The 22,612-nt window shown below is 43.4% G+C and overlaps 1 protein-coding gene across 3 annotated transcripts in view; it reads left to right on the top strand.

The window, feature by feature from the left end:
* GNG12 (G protein subunit gamma 12) overlaps positions 1 to 20,339 on the top strand; it is a 128,027-nt gene extending 107,688 nt beyond the window's left edge. For all 3 annotated transcript variants that reach the window (XM_057500310.1, XM_036933136.2, XM_057500311.1), the window contains 2 exons: positions 18,307 to 18,425; positions 20,090 to 20,339. In XM_057500310.1, the coding sequence (XP_057356293.1) occupies positions 18,333 to 18,425; positions 20,090 to 20,215 (219 nt within the window). In that variant the 5' untranslated portion in view covers positions 18,307 to 18,332 and the 3' untranslated portion in view covers positions 20,216 to 20,339. The remainder of the gene's footprint in view (positions 1 to 18,306; positions 18,426 to 20,089) is intronic.
* Positions 20,340 to 22,612: the final 2,273 nt, after the last annotated feature.

The following is a 22,612-nucleotide window of genomic DNA, read 5'->3' as shown; positions in this document are numbered from 1 at the left end:
AAATGGCTCTATTTGTACGTATCTGTAAACACTGTTTTCTCTCCTGTATGCTTGCCAGCTTTAGAACCCACTTTGTAGGAAGACTGCCCTGCCCCTTCCCCATTTAGGCAGGTCCCAGTTGCGATGTCTTCTAGGGCTTCAGAAGCAACTCTGTGCTGCCCCTCCTGCCCCACGTACATAATTCTTCCAGGGCCCCAAATGTGGCTTTTAGTGTTACCTGCACGGTTTACTTTAGTGACACAGTGCCTACCTGAATTGTTATGAAATATATAATTATTAAAAAGTTAAACCAGTGGTCTGGGTAGTCCTGAAGAGCAGGAAAGGGAGGACCTTTCAGAGAAAAGCAAAGAAGAGGCACAGGGCAACTATATTGTGCTGCCTTGATAAGGATGAGGGAACTGCAGCCCAGAAAGGGCAAGCAACTCTCCCAAGGCCACCAGCTTACTCCAGGCAGAGCAGTCAGGGAAATGTACTGTGTACCTGAATAGCCCTGGTGTGTTCAAGTCCAAGTCACCCAGAGATTCTTCAGAACACACTCTTGCCAGGACCTACCCTGCACATCTAACAGCACAGATTAGTTCTGTGCAGAACACAGGGCAACTGCTGTTCTGATTGTGGTGGTTTGGGGTGAGGTTTGGACCTAGGGCATTGTCAGAGCTGTCCAGGTGAAAGGCAGCCTCATTAGGAATCCAGTTTTCTAGTCACTTTGTGGTTTCTGCCTTTAACTCCACACTACCACTTATGTGCAAGTAGAATCTGCTTCTAAGAAAGTAATCATGCAGTGGGTTATATTTAAGAGAGGAAAAGCCGATACTTTCCTCCATTTAAGGAACATGTAGAATTATTAAAAGTGAAAATGCACTAAATATTAAGAGGGGAAACACCTGATAGGCTACAAAATAGCCCATCAATAAGAATAGACTACTTGTCAGGAAATTGACTAAGAAATGGGAGTCTCTATTTTTCCAGTTATATTCAGAAATTTCTTATTGGTCACATAAATTTGCATGCTAAATTAAAATACAATTAAGTGGTTAACTGACCTCATCTAATATAGATGGTATATGAGAAAATACTTTATAATTGCAATCATTTAATGGCCTTATTATTATATCAGGCTTACCACATTAGAAATAGAATACCAGCTTCCAATATTAGGTGAAGGCAGAAGTGACATACAAACATGTGGGAGCACTTGCATGTGACACTTAAGTAGGTTTCCCGGGAATTTGGCTGGGGATAGTTTTCATTTGTAAGAGAAGGCGCAAGCACGCAGCAATCATGTGACTGCCATGACTGTTCATTTATAAATGGCAGATAATGGCTGTTTCTATAATACTCGTGTTTATTCAGTCTACTAAAATCAATCTCATAATTTTTTCATACAATATAAACATGTGTCATTTATTTTGACTTATATTATGCATAGAAGTGTTCCAAAGAATTTCATGCACTTCTGAAACTATCTCAAGGCCAACTTTTGATAGAATCTGCACAACCTTCTAAACTCATATTTGGTCACAGACAACTTCCTGCTGATCTCCTGTGAGCTCTTTCAGCAGTTTAATCCCCGGATTCATTAAGGATTTGCTTGGAAATGTATATTATACTCTTGCCGCTCATAAGATGAATTACCCTGGGACACAGTCCCCTTATAAGCCTCACCCAGGTGCCTGACCTGCCCAGGCTGATTGAATCAGTGGAGGCGTTTGGGGAAACTTCTTTCTTTCCAGAGCTTGCAGCATCAGAATTATACTTTCCTATATCCATCTTCAAGGGGTAAGTGCCACTGAGGCCAGAGGCCAGTTAAGGAGCTGCTTTTGAAACCAAGGGCAGCGTTATGCTAATTAACTGAAGTCTGTATCACCTTTCCCTTCATAAGTACACAACAGAGGAAAGCATACATGCTAGGCTTGTACTTTGAAAATTCAAGAACTGTGCTCAAGACACAGAAGGAGTTGTATAAAATGCTATAACTTAGAGATGTTTATTATGATTCCTAATTGATATTAATTAGAATCAGAGCTAGACATTCAGTTTCTCTGTGTTAACCTGTGTCCAGTAGATAATGAATCTGGTAAAGTATTACCTGAAGGAATCCTTTTGTAATGTGACATGATCCCCATTTGTTCAGAATTTATGGTTTTCATACACTGAGTTCAGGTCCTTAACTCTCACCTAAAATACTGCCACAGATTCCGGTGTCATTATTTCATTGAATTAAGTATTTATTGAATTCCTGCCCTATACCCAGCATCAGGAATATATTGTCCCTTACGTTTCCTGAATTACAAAGAGGAAAAATGGCAAATCTACCACTTCCTGCGAAGGCCATCCATCTGTCTCATAACAAATCAAATCAGTATCTATTTATTCTTTGTATGTTATATATAAAAGAGATAAAGAACTCTGTAATGTAGGGTGTTAGGCCTCCAGGGACCTAATGTCAAATAGATGATTAGACAAAGAAAGACTGATTGATAAAGTAGATGTGAGCATTTATGAAAAGTATGATGAGCACAGCTGTAAGGCCAACTCTTGGGACTTGTGGTCTGGTAAGTTACTAGCATACCAACAGAAGCAGGATATTTGAAATAGTTCTGGCCCAGAAAACTGGGGCTGAGAGTAGCCATAGAAACTCTTTTGGGGGCCTTACAAGCAGTAATCTTTCTCGATGCATTCCATTTGATGCTCATGCTTTGTGAGATTGAGTTTATATCAACAAAACAAGCAAGTTGTTGGTGGTAATATGTTGGTCGAATGTGTAATGTATTTAAATTAGTGTCATCTTTCCAATTGTTTTAAGTGATAGTCTGTCATGATTGTTTGTTTAGTTTGGACTTTCTCAAAACTTCTATATCTCACTTAAATTAAAATGTTAATGAGTTTGAGTTAATTCATATTTCTGAGGAGTTTTATATCACTCCTTAAGATGAACTGCAGACATTCTGAGACTTCACCAGAACTCAGTGAGCTGAAGTAGAAGTGTCCCTCCTGGGTGCCAAAGTATTTAAACTGTATTGATGTTCCTAATAAGGTTTGGACCTTAAGTGACTGGGCTTTAGTTTCCTCTTCTGTATTTCCCAAAAGAAACACTTAAAAAAAGGAGGGGAGTGAATCAACAAGTTTGCTTTTAGAGCGAGAATTCTAATCGATTTACATAGGGAATGAGAACTACAGGAAGCTACCATGGGGATCCCTGGTCTCTTCAGTACTTTCCCTTTGAAAACAAAAAATCTTTTAGGTATTATGAGGATTAAAACAACAAGTACTTTTACCATAAGGGCCAGCAGGAGTGTACATCTTGCTGGTCACCCCAGGAATTCAACAGATTTTGCTTTTCCTCAAAGCAGTTATCAAGTCCAGACATGTTTCCTGCTAGAGTTTAAAGGGAGAAGGTGAATTGAAAGAAGGAAGAAAAATTAAGTATCCCTTTGGCGTGTACAAGTGGTGGGTGTCTGGACCACAGTGTTGGGCCTTTAGTTTTTTGTGGGTAAATGCCAGGAGAATGCTTCCTGGCAAGTTAAACTTTGGTGTCTGTGACCCAGGTCCTGAGTGCCATATAAAACGGGACAGAGTGCTGTATAAAACCCAGATCATGGCTGTTTTAATCCCATCTATGCCTCCTCAAAGGGCAGTTACCTCCTCTGCTGAGCATAAGGCTAGATCATGATCTGGAGGAGGAAATGGAAGATAATTAATGAATCTTCCATTTTTTAATGACAGAACTCATCTCAGGGGGTTAATAATTGTTGTTATAGGTTATGCTTAGGATCTTAGAATTTTACCAACTTTTTATTCTCAACATTTTCAAATATATATGAAAATAGAATGCATCCTGTATACCTATTACCTGACTTCAACAATTAGCCATAAACCGTGACCAATCTAAATTCATCTGTCTCCTCTTCCACTTGCCCCACTCTTCTGGTTTTTAATCATGAAAGATTAGTTTTGCCTTGAACTTTATATAAACGGAATTAGAGAGTGTATGCTCTTTTGTGCCTGTCTTCCTTTGCCGTGTGTGATGTCTGAGAGTTTCCCACTTTGTTGCACAAATTGATAGTTGGTGTCCCTTTTCTTTCCACCTATTAGAAGGCTTCCGGCCTGAGCCTCTCAGTGGCCTGCCCTCCTGCTGTTCCGCCTCGCTATCTTTCGGGCCTTCTTGTCCCAGCCTCTCCTCCCCTCATTCCCGAGGCCAGCCCTGAGCCCATGCCCACTGGCTCTCGGGCGGCCTCTCCCCCTAGGCTCCCCACTCTCTCACAGGTGCTCAACAACACTCCTCTGCTTTTGAAAATGCTCAGGTGACAGCCATCTCTTGAAACAATCCTCCTGCCCCTAAAAGTTTCCCTCCAATTCCTTGTCTTCACCACGCTGCCACCTTTCTCTAAATACCCCCCTATACTCTCCACCTCAATTCCTGAATTAATTGTTCTCTCTTTGCACCCTCCCCAGTCAATGTCCATCCGCCTCATGGCATGCAAGCCACTTGCTCAGAGGTCGCCAGTAACTACCCATCACCAAGTCCCATGAGCTATGCTAGCTCTCTCGTTCCTGTACACTTCTACAGTGACTAATAACTGCCCCTTCTCCAAGTTTTGTGAATAACAATTGCTGGGCTTTTTTTTTTTTTCAATCATAAAAGTATCACATGTGGTTGAAAGCACAGACTCCAGAGTCAGGCTGCCGGGATCATAATACTGGCTCCTCCATTTACCTTCACCCTGACCTTGGCTATGTTCTAAGTGTCTGCTTCCTTCCGCTTCTTTAATCCAAAACTGGGGAAAGCAATAGTAACAATTTCATAGCATTGTTTTGAGGATTATGTAAGCTAATATCTGTAAAGCTCTTAGAACAGTGCTTGCAAGTATAAGTGCTATATAAATATTAGCTATTAAGGCTGAAAAATAAAAATTATAAATTGCAGGAGTGCATGAAAACATTAAAAATCCCCTAAAATTCTCACCCCCTAGCAATAGGTACATTTTGGAGTTTATTCTTACAGGATGTTTTTTGGGTATAACATACTTTTAAACATATTCAGGTAGCATTAACTTTTGCCCTTCCTCCCCCAACTCTCTCACTTCCCCTAGCCTTTGTGATGGTGTTGCCCTGTCCTGTCCTCGGCAGCTTCCCCTGCCCCTTCTCTGCTCCTCTGAGGCCCCCTTCTTTTCCCCACCCACATGAGGAAAGATCTGACATTTTCTTCAAGCTCTACCTCCAAAGTCTAGAGCCCAACCACCACTTCTGGGCTGTCAGTGCTCTTCAGCCCAAAGAATGAAGTCTTCTTCATTCTTAACATTTCCTACCCTTGCATCCAGTCTTTTCTTTGCATTCCATGGCCTTCATCTGTTTGCAGTCTTAGGCTGTTAACTCCTAATAACAATGATGATGACAGTGATTGGTAACATTGTGTGATTTCTGTGGGCCAGGCTCTTTTCTGTATGATTTCATTAAATCATTACAGTCCTATGAAGTAGGCTCTCTTGTTAGCCCATTTTAGAGATAGAGAACCTAGGAGTTTAGCAAGACTAAGTGATTCCTTCACCATCAGGCAAAACTAAGTAACATAGTCCAGATTTGACCCCATCTGACCCCAAAGCCCAGGCTCTTTATCATATTGCCCTCCCCTAGACCTTGCATGGAAGTGTTCCACCTTGTCTTTCTCTGTCTCCTATCTCTATTCCAGCCAATGTAAGGTTGCTCAGTTGTTTCTCTGATAATACTCCCTATCTTGTTGCTTCTGCTCAGAAGCCTTTGGTGGCTCCCATTTTCACATAACAGAGTCAGCTTTAATCCACTCTCTACTGCTCCCTCAATAACCATTCTGAAATTTTCCCCACTACTTTGCTACCACCTAGCAGTGCCTTCCTTTTGAGGACTGATTCATTTAAGAACTGTATCTTTCATGCCTCTGCTGCTTGCTCAAGCCCTCACTGACCTTCCCTTCTCTAAGATTCTTATGCTGGCAGTTGTCATGCTTTTGGGTCACTTAATATTCCTTACTTACATGAACATAAATGTCCATCCTGTTGGAATTATGAGACTTTATGCACCAGTCCAGTAACCCACACTCCTTATTTGTCAGTGGGCTCAGCCCAGCCAGTACCTGTAAACGCAGGGGCCTGCACATTCTCTGTGTTCCCTAAACACCTTCCTCTCTTGGCTTTACCCTACCTGTACCTTCAAGCAGGAGGAATGACTGCCTGGATGCCTCAGTCTGAAATGGCTGCAGCAGCATTTGGAGCTGCCTCACTGCCAGCTCCACCCTTAGGTACTGGCTGGCTGGCCTGAGTGCTCTCTGGGCAAGTGCACAAACTCCCATCTGCTGAACAGTATTACAGAGCATGCCCTCTGCACCAAGCGCATCAGATATTAGGCCTTTCCTACAGGAATCCTAAATATCCATTCTTCTGTTTTGTCAGCCCACCAGGAATGAAGGGGGAGTAGCTATGTTGTGGACAACATCCTGGGTAAAGAATCCCCTTGCAGGCACCCTCCAGTCCTGCTCACCTAGGGGAGGTGGTAGGGGGTCCAAGGCAGGTCCTTCAGGAAGGCAGATGAGGAGGACTCCCAGTTGGTCACATAGATGGAAAGGAAGGTACACGTTTTCCGGGTGTGGATATGCAAAGGGCCATAGACATATTGCCACAGGTAAGAGGTGAAGCCCTAAACCAGGGCATTTGGAATGTCTGCCTCCTCTGCTGGACAGATGGGTCCTATGTCCTCTGCCAGGAATAACTTCCTCAAGATGAATGGTCTGTGCATTCTGTCCCCACTCTAGTTTATCCTATGATAATGCCAGGAATGTAGATCAAATATGGTTTAAGTAGACTCATTGTTAATTTATTTAACAGCTAGTTTCTCCTGTTTAAAAGTCCTAAGTCGGAACCCCCCTCCTTCTAACACAGTGGTTCTTAAGCTTTGGGGAACATCCCAACCACCTGGGAGCTTGTTAAACTACAGATTGCTGGGGGCCCCACCTCTAGAGTTTCTGATTCAGGAGGTCTGGAGGCAGGGGATGAGAATTTGCTTTTCTTAGAAGCTGCCAGTGATGTTAATGTTATGGCCTGCTGGCATGGAGTCTGGAGGAGCTCTGCTCTGGGGGGCTTCCCTCTGGAGTCACTCCCGCTCTCCACATCCTTCTCATCACAAATGCTTCACAACTCAGGGAACAGTGGAATTGGATCTTGGAAATGTTCTTATGTTGCTGGAACTCATTCTCTCACTTCCTAGAATATCATTTGCCCCCAAAAGCCATGAGCTCTTTTGAGCAGGAGTTGTGTCTTCTGCTTCTCTGATCATTCCCACTTCCTCTCTCTAGCCCCAGCCTGCATGTGCAGTCATGGCTGGAGCGCCAGGGTGCATTTCAGCCCTGGCACTTACTCGCTAGGTAATCCAGAGAGTTTTGGTTTCCTCATTTGGAGAATGAGTTAAATAACACCAAGTTCATCATGATCTCCAGAATAGAATGTTAGCTAAATAAAAAGCAAGGTACAGAGCCGTGCATATAACATGCTCCCATTTGCATTTTTAAAGACAGATATACAATAATTGTTTGTATATGCATGGGACGTCTTCAGAAGGAAACGAGAAACTGGTAACAGTGATCCTCTCTCAAGAAGTACAGAGTAGAAGGACAGTTCATTTTTGTCATATACCCTTTGGGACTGTTGAAAATCTTTACTATACACATATATTCTTTTAAAATTTAAAAACTTGTTAATGAAATAATTGTAATTTCTTTCTTAGGGATGTTGTAAAGAATAATAACTTTACATGAACCTTTATCACAGTGCCTGGCATAGAAAAGGCACTCTGTAAATGTTAGGTTTGTTTTCAATATTAAATAAGTTCATCCATTTATTTATTCTTTCACTTATTCATAAACAAATGAGACATCCAGCTATCCTAAGCTAGCCATGCAGACATGAGCAGACCAATTCTCAGCCAGTCTTGCTTTGCCAGGAGGACAGTAAAACTTCTTTGTAAAAGTGCTTCTCTGTGTTGTCTGCTAACGCACACCTCTATGTGGCTGGATCCTGGCCTGGCTACCCCAGAAGCAGCTGGGTCCTGCACGTCTGCAGGCCAGCATCAGAGAGATACTCCCCAGGGCCCCCCTTCACTGGCTGAAAACTAGTTTGGGGCACAGTGTAGGGGTGGAGAGCAGTACTGCCCTCCAAATCTGGGTGCCACGCAAGCAGCCAGCCTGTGCGGGAGGTGAGTGCTTGCAGCACCAGCAGTGGGCCCTGACCAAGTGCCAGGGAGTCCCAGGGACTCCACCCAGTCTTCCCAGAGCTCTGAAGGCGACCAGGCAGGTGGGTAACCTTTGGCTTGGAACACTCAGTATTTTGTGGGGATGCTTGTGGGAAGGAGCAGCAGGGTGTATCCTGTTTCTAAGAAAACAAACACTGGACACATAAACACCTCAGGGTGATAGGCTCATGCTGGCTGATGTGTTGGTTGCTACACTGCATGTCTTAAGCTAACCCAACTATTTACTGAGGCTCCATTCTCTGCGTTAGTCAATACAAGAGAGAAGATGGTGTGGGATAACCTGTCTGATTAAGGGCGTGGCTTCAAAGTAGGAGAGATCTGGGTTCAAATTCGGTTTCTACCACTTGCTATCTGATCTTGGGCAAAACTTAACCTTTCTGAGTGTCAGTCTCAATAGATAATGATACATCCAACCTGTATGGTTGCAGATAATATTAAATGAACTTAAATGAACTAATGTTTCTAGACAGTGCTAGATATCATACCTGGCATACAGTAATAATGAATAAATGTAACTGCTACACTGTTGTTACTGAGCTGAACTTCCCACAGAGGGAAGACAGTATTCACACATACAAAGTCCACTACATGGCCATAAGCATAAACAACACAGTTAAGCACTGAAATGAAGGGCGTTACGGGCCCTTTTGGGAGCTTGATGATTGCTATAAATCCTCACTTCAGAAAGAATAAACACAGGCACATACACCAAATTTTGCATACAATTTCAGGGGATTCATGCACACCTCTCCCTGCCTGCCCTTCTCATGCATGGGCCAGCCCTAAAACGGGCCCCTGAACCCTTGAGCTGTAAGCATGCAGCAGGAATTCATAAAGGGAATGAATCACTGCAAGCAAAAGTAGTTAGGGCCTACTACTACTGCTAGGGCATAAAAGTATAAGAGAGAATGTAAATAGGCCAAGAGAAGCAGGAGAGAACATGGGTGCAGACTTGCAGGTGGGAGTAAACACAGCCCACAGAGCCAGCGAAGAGGGTGACGGTCCCCTGGTACTACAGTAGTAGGGTAATAGAGGTTTTGGGTGGGGCCTCTGGAATTGGACTCCCTGGGCCTACGTTCACCCAAGCACATACCTACCTTCTCTGGGGCTCAGTTTCTTCATGTGTGAAAAGAGGATGAAAATAGAACCTACTGCACAGGGTCATTGTGAGGATTCAGTAAGACAGTGTATTGACAGTGATTGACGTGCAGCCTGATGTCTGACATAGATTCAATTCCATGGGAACAAGCTACTTTAATTGTTCAGATTTGTATTATGGTGGCAAAAATATTAAGTTCTGGATTGCAAAGCTGAGCCTTTTGGACTTTTCCTGGAGGTACTGGGGAATCCTTTTTTGAGATGGAGGGAGATAAGCTGAAAGTGGTACTGTAACTGAGTATATAGGAATCAGGATAGATGAGATTGGAGAAACATATGGGACATGAGTCCTGTTGCAAGGCTGAGGCCTGTAGTCCTAACGTGAGGTGCTGGGAGTCAGGACTGAGGTACAATAGAAGCTGGGAGAATGGAGAAGAATAAGATGGGGGGGAGGGGATTGTCAAAGTTGGCCAGGATCTATGGTTACACTGTCCAGTAAGGCAGCCACGGTGACTGCTGAACACTGAACATATGGTTAGTCCAAATTAAGATGTGCTGTGAGTATAAAATGCACATTTAATAATTCTTTTAAAAACATCTCAATTTCTTTTTACATTGATCGCATTTCAGTTTTAGTCATATTAGGCTAAGAAAATAAAAATTAATTTCACTTTTTTTTCATGTGGCTACTAGATAAATTTAAATTCCTGTATGTGGTTCACATTTCTATTGGACAGCACTTGATCTAAGGAATTAGAAGGAGCACTGAAGCAAAGGATACCTCAGTGCCCAGGACAATGGTGGTGTCACTACTGAGAAAGGGACATCAGGAAAGTTGGGGGCAGGCAGCAATGTTTCCTTGGGTTTTCATGGATTGTGTTTGAAGCCACTGCGCACCATTTGAGTATAAGTTTAAACAGGCTTTCATTTAGTCATTGAAATTGAAGGGTCGGGACTGCATACAAAGTGTGTTGTCATAGCTAAAGTCATAATGGTCAAATATCGTCTGCTCTGAGGACCAGTGTGGGTCAGGCAGGTGCTGAGTAATTTACATACATTCTTTCATTTCCTCCTAGTGATGACTCTATGAGGTAGATACTATTATTATCCCTTCTCATTTTACAAATGAGAGAACTGAAGGTCAGAGAATTGAAGCAACTTGGAGAAGTAAGTGACAAGCCAGAATTGGAATTTGTCCAGCTACAAACATCCCTTGTTCACTCTGCTACCCCAGGTCTTCCCGGACTGAGCGTCTGAGAAAACAGTCCTAAGCAGCAAGAAATACAGAAAGGAAGATCATTAGACAGGGAAAAAGAGGATAGGCTAGCAGCACTATCTTGGAAAGAAACACTTTCCAGGAGGAAGTGGCTATTAAGAAAACATATTTATATTTTTGTAGCAAAGAAGTATTTTAAATGATAAGAGCTATTTCAAACTGAAGGTAGGTTAAGGTCATTGAAAGGAGTTAGAATTTTCCAGCACTTGTGCAGAGCTTTGAAAAGTTGAGCACAGATAGGAAGTGACATTCTTTTGACATGTTTTAACTCCCAGACAGAAATAAACATGGGTAGAACCAAGTGGCAGAGACTCTGATAATCATTATCAGTGTTTCTTAGGAGGACCTATATTGAAATCACCTAGGAACTGCTTAAATTCAGATTCTTGGGCCCTGCCACAGACTTACTGAATCAGATTCTTTTTAACAAGTGCCACTGGTGTTCTAGATACACAGAGAAGTTAGGAACCCGCTGTTCAGGCTCTGCGGCTCCCTCCTCTAGATATGCTCCCCAGGGCTGGCTCACCTCGTGGCTCCCTGCCAGCTTCTCTCCTGTGTCTTCAGCAGTAGCCTCACCTGGAATCTGGGGCAGTCCTTTTAAATAAGAGCAACCAATTCTCCTTCACTTAGATCTTCTTCCAAGGACACTTACCTCCACACTTCCTACCATCCTTGCTGTAGAGCCCCCCTATGTGAATGAGCAACAGGCCATAAACAGAGATATGTCTGCTTTGTCCGGTCTTCTGGCTGACACTTGGCCCTGCTTTCTCCCAATTCCTTCCCTGTGGCCTTGATGTTCAGGCAGGCAGTATAGAGTGGTGATAAAGAGGATGACTTTGAGAGTCAGGTGGCCCTGAGTCCCAGCTCTGCTACATAAATCAGTGTAATCTGCAGCAAGCTTTTTTTTTTTAACCTCTCTGTGCTTCATGAAAATAGAAATTACTAAAGAATTTGTCTCTAAGAAAATTAAATGATGTGCTTCATGGAGTTTTCTTACCTGGCACATACTAAGTATTCAATAAATGGTGGCAATTGCTAAATTTTATCCCTATAATAACATCATCATCATCATCATCATCATCATCATCATCATCATTATTCAGGGACTTGAATGCCTTGAGAGAAAGCTGTTCTCACTTGTTTTCATTCTGCAGTTTCTGAGCCTTGGTGAACTTCTCTTAGAGCTCCAGTCACTCTCTCTACCCCATCCTAAGCCATACTGTCCACCCCTCCACACAGCCCTTCCTCGTCCCTGCCTCTCATTTCCTCCCTGTAGGCCAGCAACTTGTTCTCTTTGCCCTGAGCTCTCAGAAGTGGATGGGAGCAGCCAGGACATACAGGTGGTCACAGGTGCAGCCACCTTTGGCCTCCGGGCCTGTGAGCCATGGTTAGGGAGGAGAGAATTTTATGTCTTGCCTATCCCTCTTTACAAGTTTGGAGTTTGAAGTTTGGTTCATTCAGCCATGATGGCATAATAATAATAGACATCAGAGCTAATCTTTGTAAGTTTGGGCCCTGCCACAGACTTACTGAATCAGATTTTTACAAATTACAGATATTTACAGATTACCAAACAACAGATCAACAACTGTGTATTAGCCAGTGTTCAGTTACAGCAGACATACAGCACTCTTGGCGACGTTAGCAAGATGGGCTTTCATACAGGGGATTAAGCGCATGTGGCTGGAGGAGCAGGCTCTCAGCTTCCAGACCAGGACTGCCTTCCAGACCTCACCACAGAATGGGCCCCTGGGGAAAGTGGAAAATCGGGAGGCCACTGCCACCACGCAGCTTCTTAGCACCATAGTGCTAGTGAACGGACACTGGGGCACCACCCCCTCCACAAAGAGTGGCTTGCCCGCTACTCTGCTTGCCCGCAGAGACAAGCCAAGCGGCCTGAAACTGGCTTCTCACTTCCTCTGTCCAGTTCTCTCCTGCATACATCCCGTCCATGGAGCCGCGCCGTCGGAGCCCTGGCTGCAGAGAACCTGGGCATCTTAGTTGCCCCGGCAGCCATACAAAGTACCCCAGCCTGTGTGGCTTACACAACAGATTTGTTTTCTCACAAATCTGGAGGCCAAGGTGTGGGCAGGATTGGCTTCTTCTGAGACCTCTCACTTTGGCTATAGGCAGCTGTCTTCTCCCTGTGTCTTCACACGGCCTTCCCTCCATACCTGTCTGTGTTCAAATTGCCTCATCTTAGGAGCACACCAGTCCTTGAATTAGGGCCACCCGAACAACCTCATTTGAATTAACCAACTCTTTAAAGACTCCATCTCCAAATACAGTACATTCTGACTGGGAACTTCAACATATAAATTTACGGGGACACAGTTCGGCTGATAACACTAGGAGATGTAGATTTTCACCTGCCATCTCTGCGATTCAGCAAGGCGCAGGGCAGGAGAAGAGTAGTGCACATGCCCAGGGGGCTCAGAGCTCTGCTGGCAAGCTGTGCTCAGAGGATGCTGGTACCTACGGCTCAGCAGAAGTATTCTCTGTATGAGATTCATATGCCTGTTTTATCTGATGCTCTTAACAGTCCTTTGGGACAGAAAGTATTATTATCCCCATTTTTTCCCATGAGAAAATTGAGGCTTAGATAGCTTATGAGTCCTGCCTAGGGTCCTAGAGCTAGGAAGTGGCAAGGGCAATAGAGAGCTCAGGTCCCCTGGCCCGATCCTTGATTCCAGACCCTGGGACTAAATATCCAAGGCATAAAGGCTGTGTCACAAGTTCCAACAGCGGGCCTGGCAACTGTGCCAGCAAATGTTAAAGGAACAGATACAGCCCAGTTGTATAAGATTTTCTGATTTTTCAAGAAATCTTTCTTTTAAGGTAAAACCTCCAGTTTTCAAATGTCAACTATCAATTTAAAGGTAACATACACACTTACAAAGTAAGCCTATTTGGAGCCCAGACAAACCCATCTGCAGTCTGGATTCAGCCTGCAGACTCTGATTTAAAATAGTAAATGTTCATGAGAATAGAAAAACTTAAGAGTCTGACCCCGCACCGATTGCATTTCCTCTAAGGCTATGTTGCAAAGATGTTGCTACCTGATCATCATACCTTGAAATTCTTCTTTTGCTGTCTGAATTTTTCTCTTCTTTCCAACGAAACACATGGTTTTTATCTTGTTACTGAGCCCAGTATTCAATATTTGCATGCACAGGGTCATTTCTGACAGGTGCTCCTGTTTATCTTCCCAGTAGCCTTCTGAGACAGGTATTGCTGCCCCCGTTTAACAGATGAAGGACAGACAAAGAGCCAGAGTAAGACACTGACAGTTTATGGCAAGATCTGAAGGGAAGTGGAAGCCTTTTTTTTTTTTTAACCTGCTCTTTTATCCACAAGGGGTATATTTGCTCAGGAACGTTGGCTTCCCTCCAGTGATTCAGTTACTGGCCAGGCCATGAGGACTTCTGATTCATGTGTTGGGGCTTCCCGGCGTATGATCTGTGACACACTTGCCCTCCCTGCTTCAGTCCATCTAAACAAAGATCAAAATGCCCATATTTCCCTAATGAGACATCTTGTTCCTAATAATTTCTTGGAACCCTGAGAATTCAAATGAACAACATTAAAAGCAATGCAAATTATTTGAATAGCTAACTACTGTGTATGTTTATTCAAATCTGTTAGCCACATGTAAAAAAATGAAAACAAGGGTTACAGAAAAAATAGCCATAATTTTATCAAACTGGGGGTCTGCACAGGCATGCAAAGGCTTTGGCCCTTCTGGGTTAGATGGCACATTGGTGGCTCAGCATCTCCTTGATGTATCTCCTGGTGCTAACCTCAGTCCTTGCCTGCTAGTGGCTTGCTTACCTTATGGATATGAGTGGGAAGCCTGTCCTCCAGGGCACCAGACAGAAAAACAGATGCATTCTGCACCAGAGGGTTGTTGCACAAACTCGAAGCAATCAGCAAGCCTACAACTCCGGGTCACGTAGTGTCAAGGTCACCCTTGTTAGCCAGTTTAATCAGAACCATACTGTGGACTGTTTGGTAATTCCCTATGTTTGTGAATCAACTTAATTGGAATTGCACCCCTGCCTTGGTACAGTGGGAAGCATGGCTTCCAGGGTGAAAAGGCTCGCAAGCTGAATCGAGGCTTAGGAGCTGGGTTAAACTGGAGCAAGTCTTCCTAACTTCAGCTGCCTCATCTGAATAGCAAGATGCCTTTCAGGGTTATAGTGATGCTTCATGTCCCAATCAGTATGAAAGCAACACGTGCCCGCTCAAGGTTCCACACAAGTATCAGGTGGTGTTTGCCTTGGAAGCTATTCTTGGAGTAAGAATAAAGCAAGATTTTATCCACATAGTAGCACAAACAAACAGCTAGACATCTTTGCCATTGAAGGAAAACCCTCTGAAGGCACAGAGATGTTCAGAGATGTTTGTGTACCAGCCTCTCGGGCAGGTTCTGCCCTAGCCCAGCTGTTGAGCTGCAGAGCAGCTGCAAGTCAGGAGGAAGTCCTCAGCTAGACCTCCGGGTCCTAGAGACACCTCCCGCCGCTCAAGTCACACAGCAGTGGCCCTCTCGCAGTTCAGCTCAGAGAGTGTAGTGGCCCTCTCGTACTCAGCTTGAGTACCTCCGAGAGGCTCCTCAAATTGAAACAATAATTTTGATCTGATTTCTCCAGAGGAAGAAGGTTATAATAAGGCATTGTGTTCTTTCCCAGCGCCCTGGTGTACAGCTTTTTCTGGGATTGATCACAATTGCTCCCCTTTAATTGACTTGCAAAAGCTATTCCTACACAACATGCAGTAGGAAGTTGTGCTAATCCTTGCAGCTGTGAAAATTACCTGCCTCCTAAATTCGTGAACTCATTTTCTAAGTGGATATTCCATATGTCAGCAGAAGGAAGTGAACTTTGAGAAATTGTATCTGAGTTGGGAGCGCGAAATAGGTTGGCAGAGCAGGAGATGGGGACTGGGGCTCCAGGTGAAGCTGAGGATAGAGGGGTCCCCAGTGGAAGGGAGCTGGAAGCTGAGTGACAGGGGTGAAGGCCCTCAGTGAAGGAGCAGGTCAGAACATTGATGTCAGATTAGGGAAAGCTGGGAGAGGCTAACAAGCGTGAATTGTGAATTGCTAGCTGTTTTTAATCGTGACTATAATACAGCCAAGAAGTAAGAAAGTCCCCCATGTATTAGATGCAAAGTTTTTTGCCAGTTTTAGAGAGAACTACCCGAGCGTTTTATGAAGAGAGCCTGACTATGGACTTTGCTTATGGCCATATGGGTGGGAGCAATGACCCATCCAACCCTGATATGTGTGAACTGTTCTACAGTTACAGGAAAACTTGCTCAGGCCTTGGAAACTTTATGCCCTGGAGGTTGAGAAGAGAATGCTTGGCGTTATTCTCATGCAAAGGGAACATTTAGAAAGTCCTTAGGATGCTGCCTAGAAACCACCAGCCGCTCTGAAAGGGTGTCGTGTTCACATTCTGAAGGCAGGGGGCCAGTCTTCAGAACCTGTGCCAGCTGGCAGGGGAACCCAGTTTGACGTGCTGTGGGGAACAAAATGTGGAACCAGCAGCACTGTGAATCCAGGCACTTCACACTGCTCACAGTGAGGTCGCCTACTGCCTCAGTCCCATTGCAAAGACTGCTAATAAGCACTTGCCTGGGAGCACAGAAGGGGGCTGGGCCAGGCCACTGGGTGCAGGGACTCCACAGGGAGGAGACCCTAGGCCTCTCCTTGGGTGGGGCAGGCAGGGTGACTGAGGAATCTGAGGAAAAGGCAGCGAGGCAGGAAGTGTGGAGAAGCGAGGTCACCCAAGGCCATCTGGCCCTGCCACGTGATCCTCCTCCCTGTTCCCTCCACTGCTAGGGCTCCTTTATTCTAGGAGACCTCTCTTTGGGCTGTCACAGACCACCCCCCTTCTACCCTGACACTAGACTGCAGCAGAATCACCGAGGGCCATGCTGAAAGAGGGGCTGATATCCACAGCCCTCCAGACCTGGTTCTGTCAGACCCTCGAGGCTCATTGACCAGAGAGAGGCAGACATGGGGAATTCTCATTCATTATATTGGGTGTGTCCCCTGAGGACAAATATAAAAAGCAGCTGCTATTTATGGAGTGCAAACACTACCTGTGCATCAGCGAGTTGAGTCCTCAAAAGCGTCAGCATCCTTATATTACAAATGGGAGCACTTGGGCTCCTAGAGGTTAAGTAACCTGCCTGTACTCACCCAGCTAGTAAGTGGCAGAGGCAGGGTCCAAACCCAGGAATGTGAAGCTTGCTGATTAGGCTGGATTTCAAAGTTCAGCACACAGTTATAAGCAGTTTTATTTGTGCATTTGACTCAAAACTGTTACCTCTGGCCTCGGAGAATACAAGCCTGACCCACATCCTGGAACTCAGCCATTGAGAGCATTCCAAGTGTGGCAGATAGAAGTCAGGTGAACGCCGTGGTGCCCACATGGTGGACACTGTGGAGCCAGTGGATTGCTGGTGTTTTTTGCAGTCTTGTCGAGTCTAAGCTTTTATGGCAGATGTGCTTCATGCGGCAGCTCCCCCTGCAGCAGGTGAGTCAGCCTAGATTTGCCATTGGCGCCACAGTGCCCTCAGACTTTGCTGAGCCCTTGCATACCACAGGGGAAGCCTACCTACTGTCCACCTGCTCCGATGAGTCATAAAATTGCCACATTGCTGCCAGTCCTGCCAGCTCTGCATTTTCCTCCAGTCACCACCATGCCAGCAGAGAACTTAGCCATATATGGCAGAGGCACCAAGCTGTGCTTTTCCCCAGCCTGCCTTCCTGCACTTGGACGACCAGAGATGGGTTAAGGCTCAAGGCCCAGGATGTTTCCTTCGCTTTTCACCAGGTGGCTGGGAAGGGGGAAGGAAAGGGCAGTCTGGAATCCAGGGGCTCACACCAGAGAGGAGAGTCAGATGATGACCAGGATTAGCAAGTGCCCTGCACCAGGATGAGGCCAAAGGAGGGAATGATAAAGTCATATTAAATATGTCAGGCTTCAGGCCGCTCAGTGCATCCCATTTGACATTTGTTGTGGACCTATCACTGAGAGTCTTTCAGCTCAAAGGTTCCCACTTTTTCTTGAATAAAAACTTCCTTATTTGCCTAATGTTCTCCAAATGATTGCAAATCTTGATTGCACAAAGGGTGCATTTTGAGGTGCTAGGTTTTCCAGAGGTACTCTCTTCTATTGCCCGTTTCTGTTGCTACAACTTGCATCAGTGTAATTGTTGGGTAAGAGAACCAAAATGAAATAAAATTAAAACTTCTATTAAAGTCCATAGCAGTAATATTAAACTGCACGTGTAACATGGCCTCTGTTGCATGTGCTCACATTTGCTGGAAGCCCCCTAATCTACTGCAAAATGTTTATGTGTATGCATTTCCTCTTAGAAATTCCTAAAAAAAGGCTACTTTGTGCTGTTTGTTAGGGTGCACGGATTAAACTGCTAGTACTGGATTTCTGCAAACCAAAGATTTATGAAGGTGCTCCAGTGGCTAACAAGTGCAGATACCTAGGCCACCAAAGGTCATTTTAGTAACTACCTCATCGAGGCTGTGATGACTGGAAAATGAATCCTCCTCCCATAAAGTAACAAAAAGCACTGTGAATGTTTAAACAGCTCAAAGGTGACTTACTCATCTTTAAGAAAATTCCCTTCAGATTTCAGGTAGAAACAACAAGTGAAGATGTCAAGCAAAACAGCAAGCACCAATAACATCGCCCACGCGAGGAGGACTGTGCAGCAGCTGCGCCTGGAAGCCTCCATTGAAAGAATAAAGGTAGGAAGCCTTGATGAGGTTAAACGTGTTTTCTAGTCAGTTCTGCTCTCTGAAGGCCGGGTCACATTTCAGAGAAGGTAAATGCACACTTAGTGCAGCTTGGTACCAGGATGTTCCTAGAGCAAGATGCGAGTCTCAGAATCCTAACTTTCATTTCTACTGGCATGAGCCTCTCTGGACAGAAAACCTAAAACTGTGACAGGATTTCCTGAGGACCTGCCACAGTCAAATCCTGTGATGTCTACATTGGGGACGGGTTCCAGATGAACCTTATAAAAACACCCTCTGGAATTTATTAAGTATTCTAGAGTTATCAGTACAGCTGTGGTAGCCATTCATAACAAGTGAACAATTGGGGGCTCCTTTTTAGGAGAATACAGCTTTTTAATTGTGTGGGGACTTTAATGACCACATTCTGCACCCAAGGTGAGTAATGCCAGCCTTAGCTGAGATCTGGAAGAAACTGGAAGGCATTTATTAGGTCATCTGACTTGACATCTTTTCTGCTTCCAAATCTGAAGGGAGGACTAGGCCATGAGTGCCCTGGAATGTTGTAATGCTGTTTCTTAGAAACTGAAACAGTCACCTGATAAATTCCTCTGGGCCTGGAGACAGTCGCCTGTCTCCAAAACATGAGACCTCTCATGCAGTATTTGACAGGACTCAGCAGCCCTGTGCTCCTTGCCTGGGGACAGTGATCTGATTATTCCAAGGGATCTCCCACCCAGACTTTTCTGCACATATCTTAGCGTTATCCACCTTTAACTCATGTCAGGAAGGCACTGCACCTTCCCTTAATGGTTTTGTCCCATTTTATTTCTCCGGCCCAATCTTTAACAGTAAAATCTTGAAGTTCTACTAGAACTTGACTCTCTTGACTCTCAAAGTTTGTGATCCAAGCACATAATTCAGTTCTTAAACTCTGTTATGCATTCCATTCAATTTTTTATTGAACAGAAACTAAGATAAAATCTTCCCTTAATTCACATACTCCTCCTCCCCACACTTGTTGAGAAATTTCAAACCTACAGAGGAGTTCTAACAATACCCATATAACTCTACCAGGATTCACCAATTGTTAATATTTTTGCCACATTTTCTCTCTCTCTCTCTTTTTCTGTCTATACATACACACAACACACTTTTTTTTTTCTTGAAACCACTCAAAACTTGTTTATAGACATCATGGCTCTTTAGCCCTAAATACTTCACCACCTATCTCCTCAATTCAAGGGCATTCTTCTTCATAACCACAGTACAATTATAATATTCAGGATCATTTAATAATATTACCTAACACCAAGTCCATTTTTGAAGAATCCAGGCCACTTAGTTTTCAGAATGGCCCTCACCTTGGCTGCAAGTAGATTCCAGTTAAATGCTTTGGCAGGAATGCCAGCTAGCTGGTGGTATGTCCTAGTGTGCTCCCATCAGGAGACACGAGGTCAGTGTGATCGTTTGGTTAAGGAAAGCTATAACTGCCATGTTTCTGCAGCTGGAAGTACCTTTATCCCTTTGTAACTAACAAATAAACTTTGAGACTCTGGTTAGCCTGTTCTCCATCAGTCTTCCACACAACAGGTGAGCATTCAAATACACTTTTAAAGTTTGTAAATAAAGCATTTTCTTTCTTATTTGTTTGCTTTGGTTTGTCTACATGTCAGGTTTCAAAGGCGTCAGCAGACCTCATGTCCTACTGTGAGGAGCATGCCAGGAGTGACCCGTTGCTGATAGGGATACCAACTTCAGAAAACCCTTTCAAGGATAAAAAAACTTGCATCATCTTATAGAGGAATAGTGAAATGGTTCCTTGCCTCTTCTCAACGAAGCAAATTATGAGCAACTCCTTGAAGAGATTTACCTTCAGCTTGTTTGGTAACCACTGCTAATAACTAAAAAGCTCTTATCTTGGAATCATGGACTCTGAAGTCTTTATTTTCCAAGTTGTCCTTTCTCTAAAATACCCTTTACTGATTTAATACAGAATAACAATCTTGTTTTCCGTTTGATAACTATGGTGGCATATTGGGTGACTGCTTAAGGAAAGTTGGCCTGGGTCTTTAAAAAACAGAATTATATACTTTTAAATATATAAATGATCCAGTTATGTCAAAACACTAAATTATCTAAGCACCTGTCTAGATTTAAATCCTAAAAACTTTATATTGCAGTATGTTCTTAAGAGGGGTGTGCCATATACCCTGTACAGTATATATGGGTAAGGAGTGTTTTGTGTATATATATTTGTCTTTGTATATACACATATTCTATATTAAAATTAGAATTTCTCCCTTTGCATACCATCACTTCCTCAACTCCAGAAGTTATGCCTTTCTCTTGAGCTGTGTGTAGGTAGAGTAAAAACCTTTCATTTAGTTACTGTACACAAAGTAAAGAATGTCATAAAGATTGTATTTGTTGTAATCGAGCAATGAAATCATCTCTCCCCTCTTGTAATCTTATTGACTGCTGAGGCTACAGTAAACTGTGCCAATTAAAAATTTAAAAACAAACTTAAGTTTTTATAAGAAGATTTTAATTTTAATACCTTTTATAATATGAAGTATTAGTTCCCGAGGGGCCCCTGGGGCTTTAGAGACCCTGAGTCTAGGAGAGGAGAGCCCCTTGCAGCTCTACTGGCAGCTGTGCCCCCAGGGCTCACATTCTCAGCCCCAAACTATCCTCCTTAATGATTGGAATAAGAGAGTGCACACTAGCCCAGCTGCGAGAGGAACAGTGTGACAACCAGCTGCTCTTATTGGCCAATTCTTTCTCTCCCTGCCTTCCCTTTACCTTTTGTATCTTGCTGGAACATCTATTTTGAAAGGTAACATTCACCTCCCTTCCCCTCCCCACTCCCAAGTGGGTAGAACATGGTGGGAAAGAAACATACAAAAACCATGAAGGTACTGACAGTGTCAGTGTCATCCCTACCTTGTGCACAAACTATCCAAGAGAGGCCCCCAGAGAGGGGCTTGGATTCAGTGGTCCTACTTGGGCCCAAGGGTTCCAGCAACTGGGCTTTCGGTTCCTTGGTTTTCCTCTGGGCATGAATATAGCTCTCACAGCTTCCAATTTCCACTGGGGATCCCAAAGAATCTCCTGTGGCCAGAGGGTATTTTATCAAAGAGGAAGTGAGGATACTTTTTTAAAAAATGCTCACGTAAGGGCCTCAACCATAGACTAGACCTTTGACATTTTAATTCATTCTCAGTACATTAAAAATAACTACTAATAAAGGATTTTAAAGTTACTCTCAAAAATCATTCAACCCCCAAAAGGAATTACGTACAACAGTTTTGCCTAGTTCTGTACATTCTTGCCTTGCGTGCATACCCCTTTTAAAATCTAATATCTGGGTTTTGAGTATTATGCTGGTTGTGGATACAAATGCAGTACTATTTTTTAAAACAGCTCAAATATCTTCAGTATTTCTCCAAGTCACCTATCTGTTCAGCATTGTGAACTGCCCTCACTTTTCCAAGATTATGTGAAAATCATACCATTGCCCCTAACCTGTGTCATCTACCCTTGGTTCTGCAATATGCCCAGTTCCTAAGTAAATTATAGTCACCTGTTTAGGAGAAAGAAAGATTTTACCTTTCAAAAGGTGAAATTTGAAATGTACACTAAAGAGAACTTTACATTTATTGCTTCACTTAAGGAGACTTTTTAAAATAAGTATATTTTTCTACTCACAGTTTCAGAACACTAAATCTTATTTTCACTCTGATTTTTAACATGTTTTCTTTAAATATTTATAATGTAGCTTGTTATTAAAATATTTTCATGAAATTACTTTTGTTACACTGTTGTGTGCACATTTTTGGTAGCAACGATAGTTTATTCTTTAGTATTAAAACACATTCTTTTATCTAACAGAAAACAGATATGTTTTCCTATATACTTGTTAATATGCTTGTAGTGGTAAGGAATGGTCTTGAGGTCCCAAGAGATTTCATTTTATTTTTGCTGGCCAGATATCATACAGGCTATGAGTAAAAATGTCATGTAACTTCCTAAGCAGGTGTAGGGCAAGTTCAAGAAAAGGGAAATCAAATCCTTTGATGCTGGACCCAAGGGGAAAATATTGTAGCTAAATGTAGATTTACTTATAACTAGATCTGTGTGAGAAAATGTATGTATACATACATATGATATGAAGAAGTCACTTTTATTTATCAGGT

This window comes from Manis pentadactyla, chromosome 4 (assembly GCF_030020395.1).
Source record: "Manis pentadactyla isolate mManPen7 chromosome 4, mManPen7.hap1, whole genome shotgun sequence".
Lineage (NCBI taxonomy): Eukaryota > Metazoa > Chordata > Mammalia > Pholidota > Manidae > Manis > Manis pentadactyla.
This window is presented reverse-complemented; position numbering and strand designations above follow the sequence as displayed.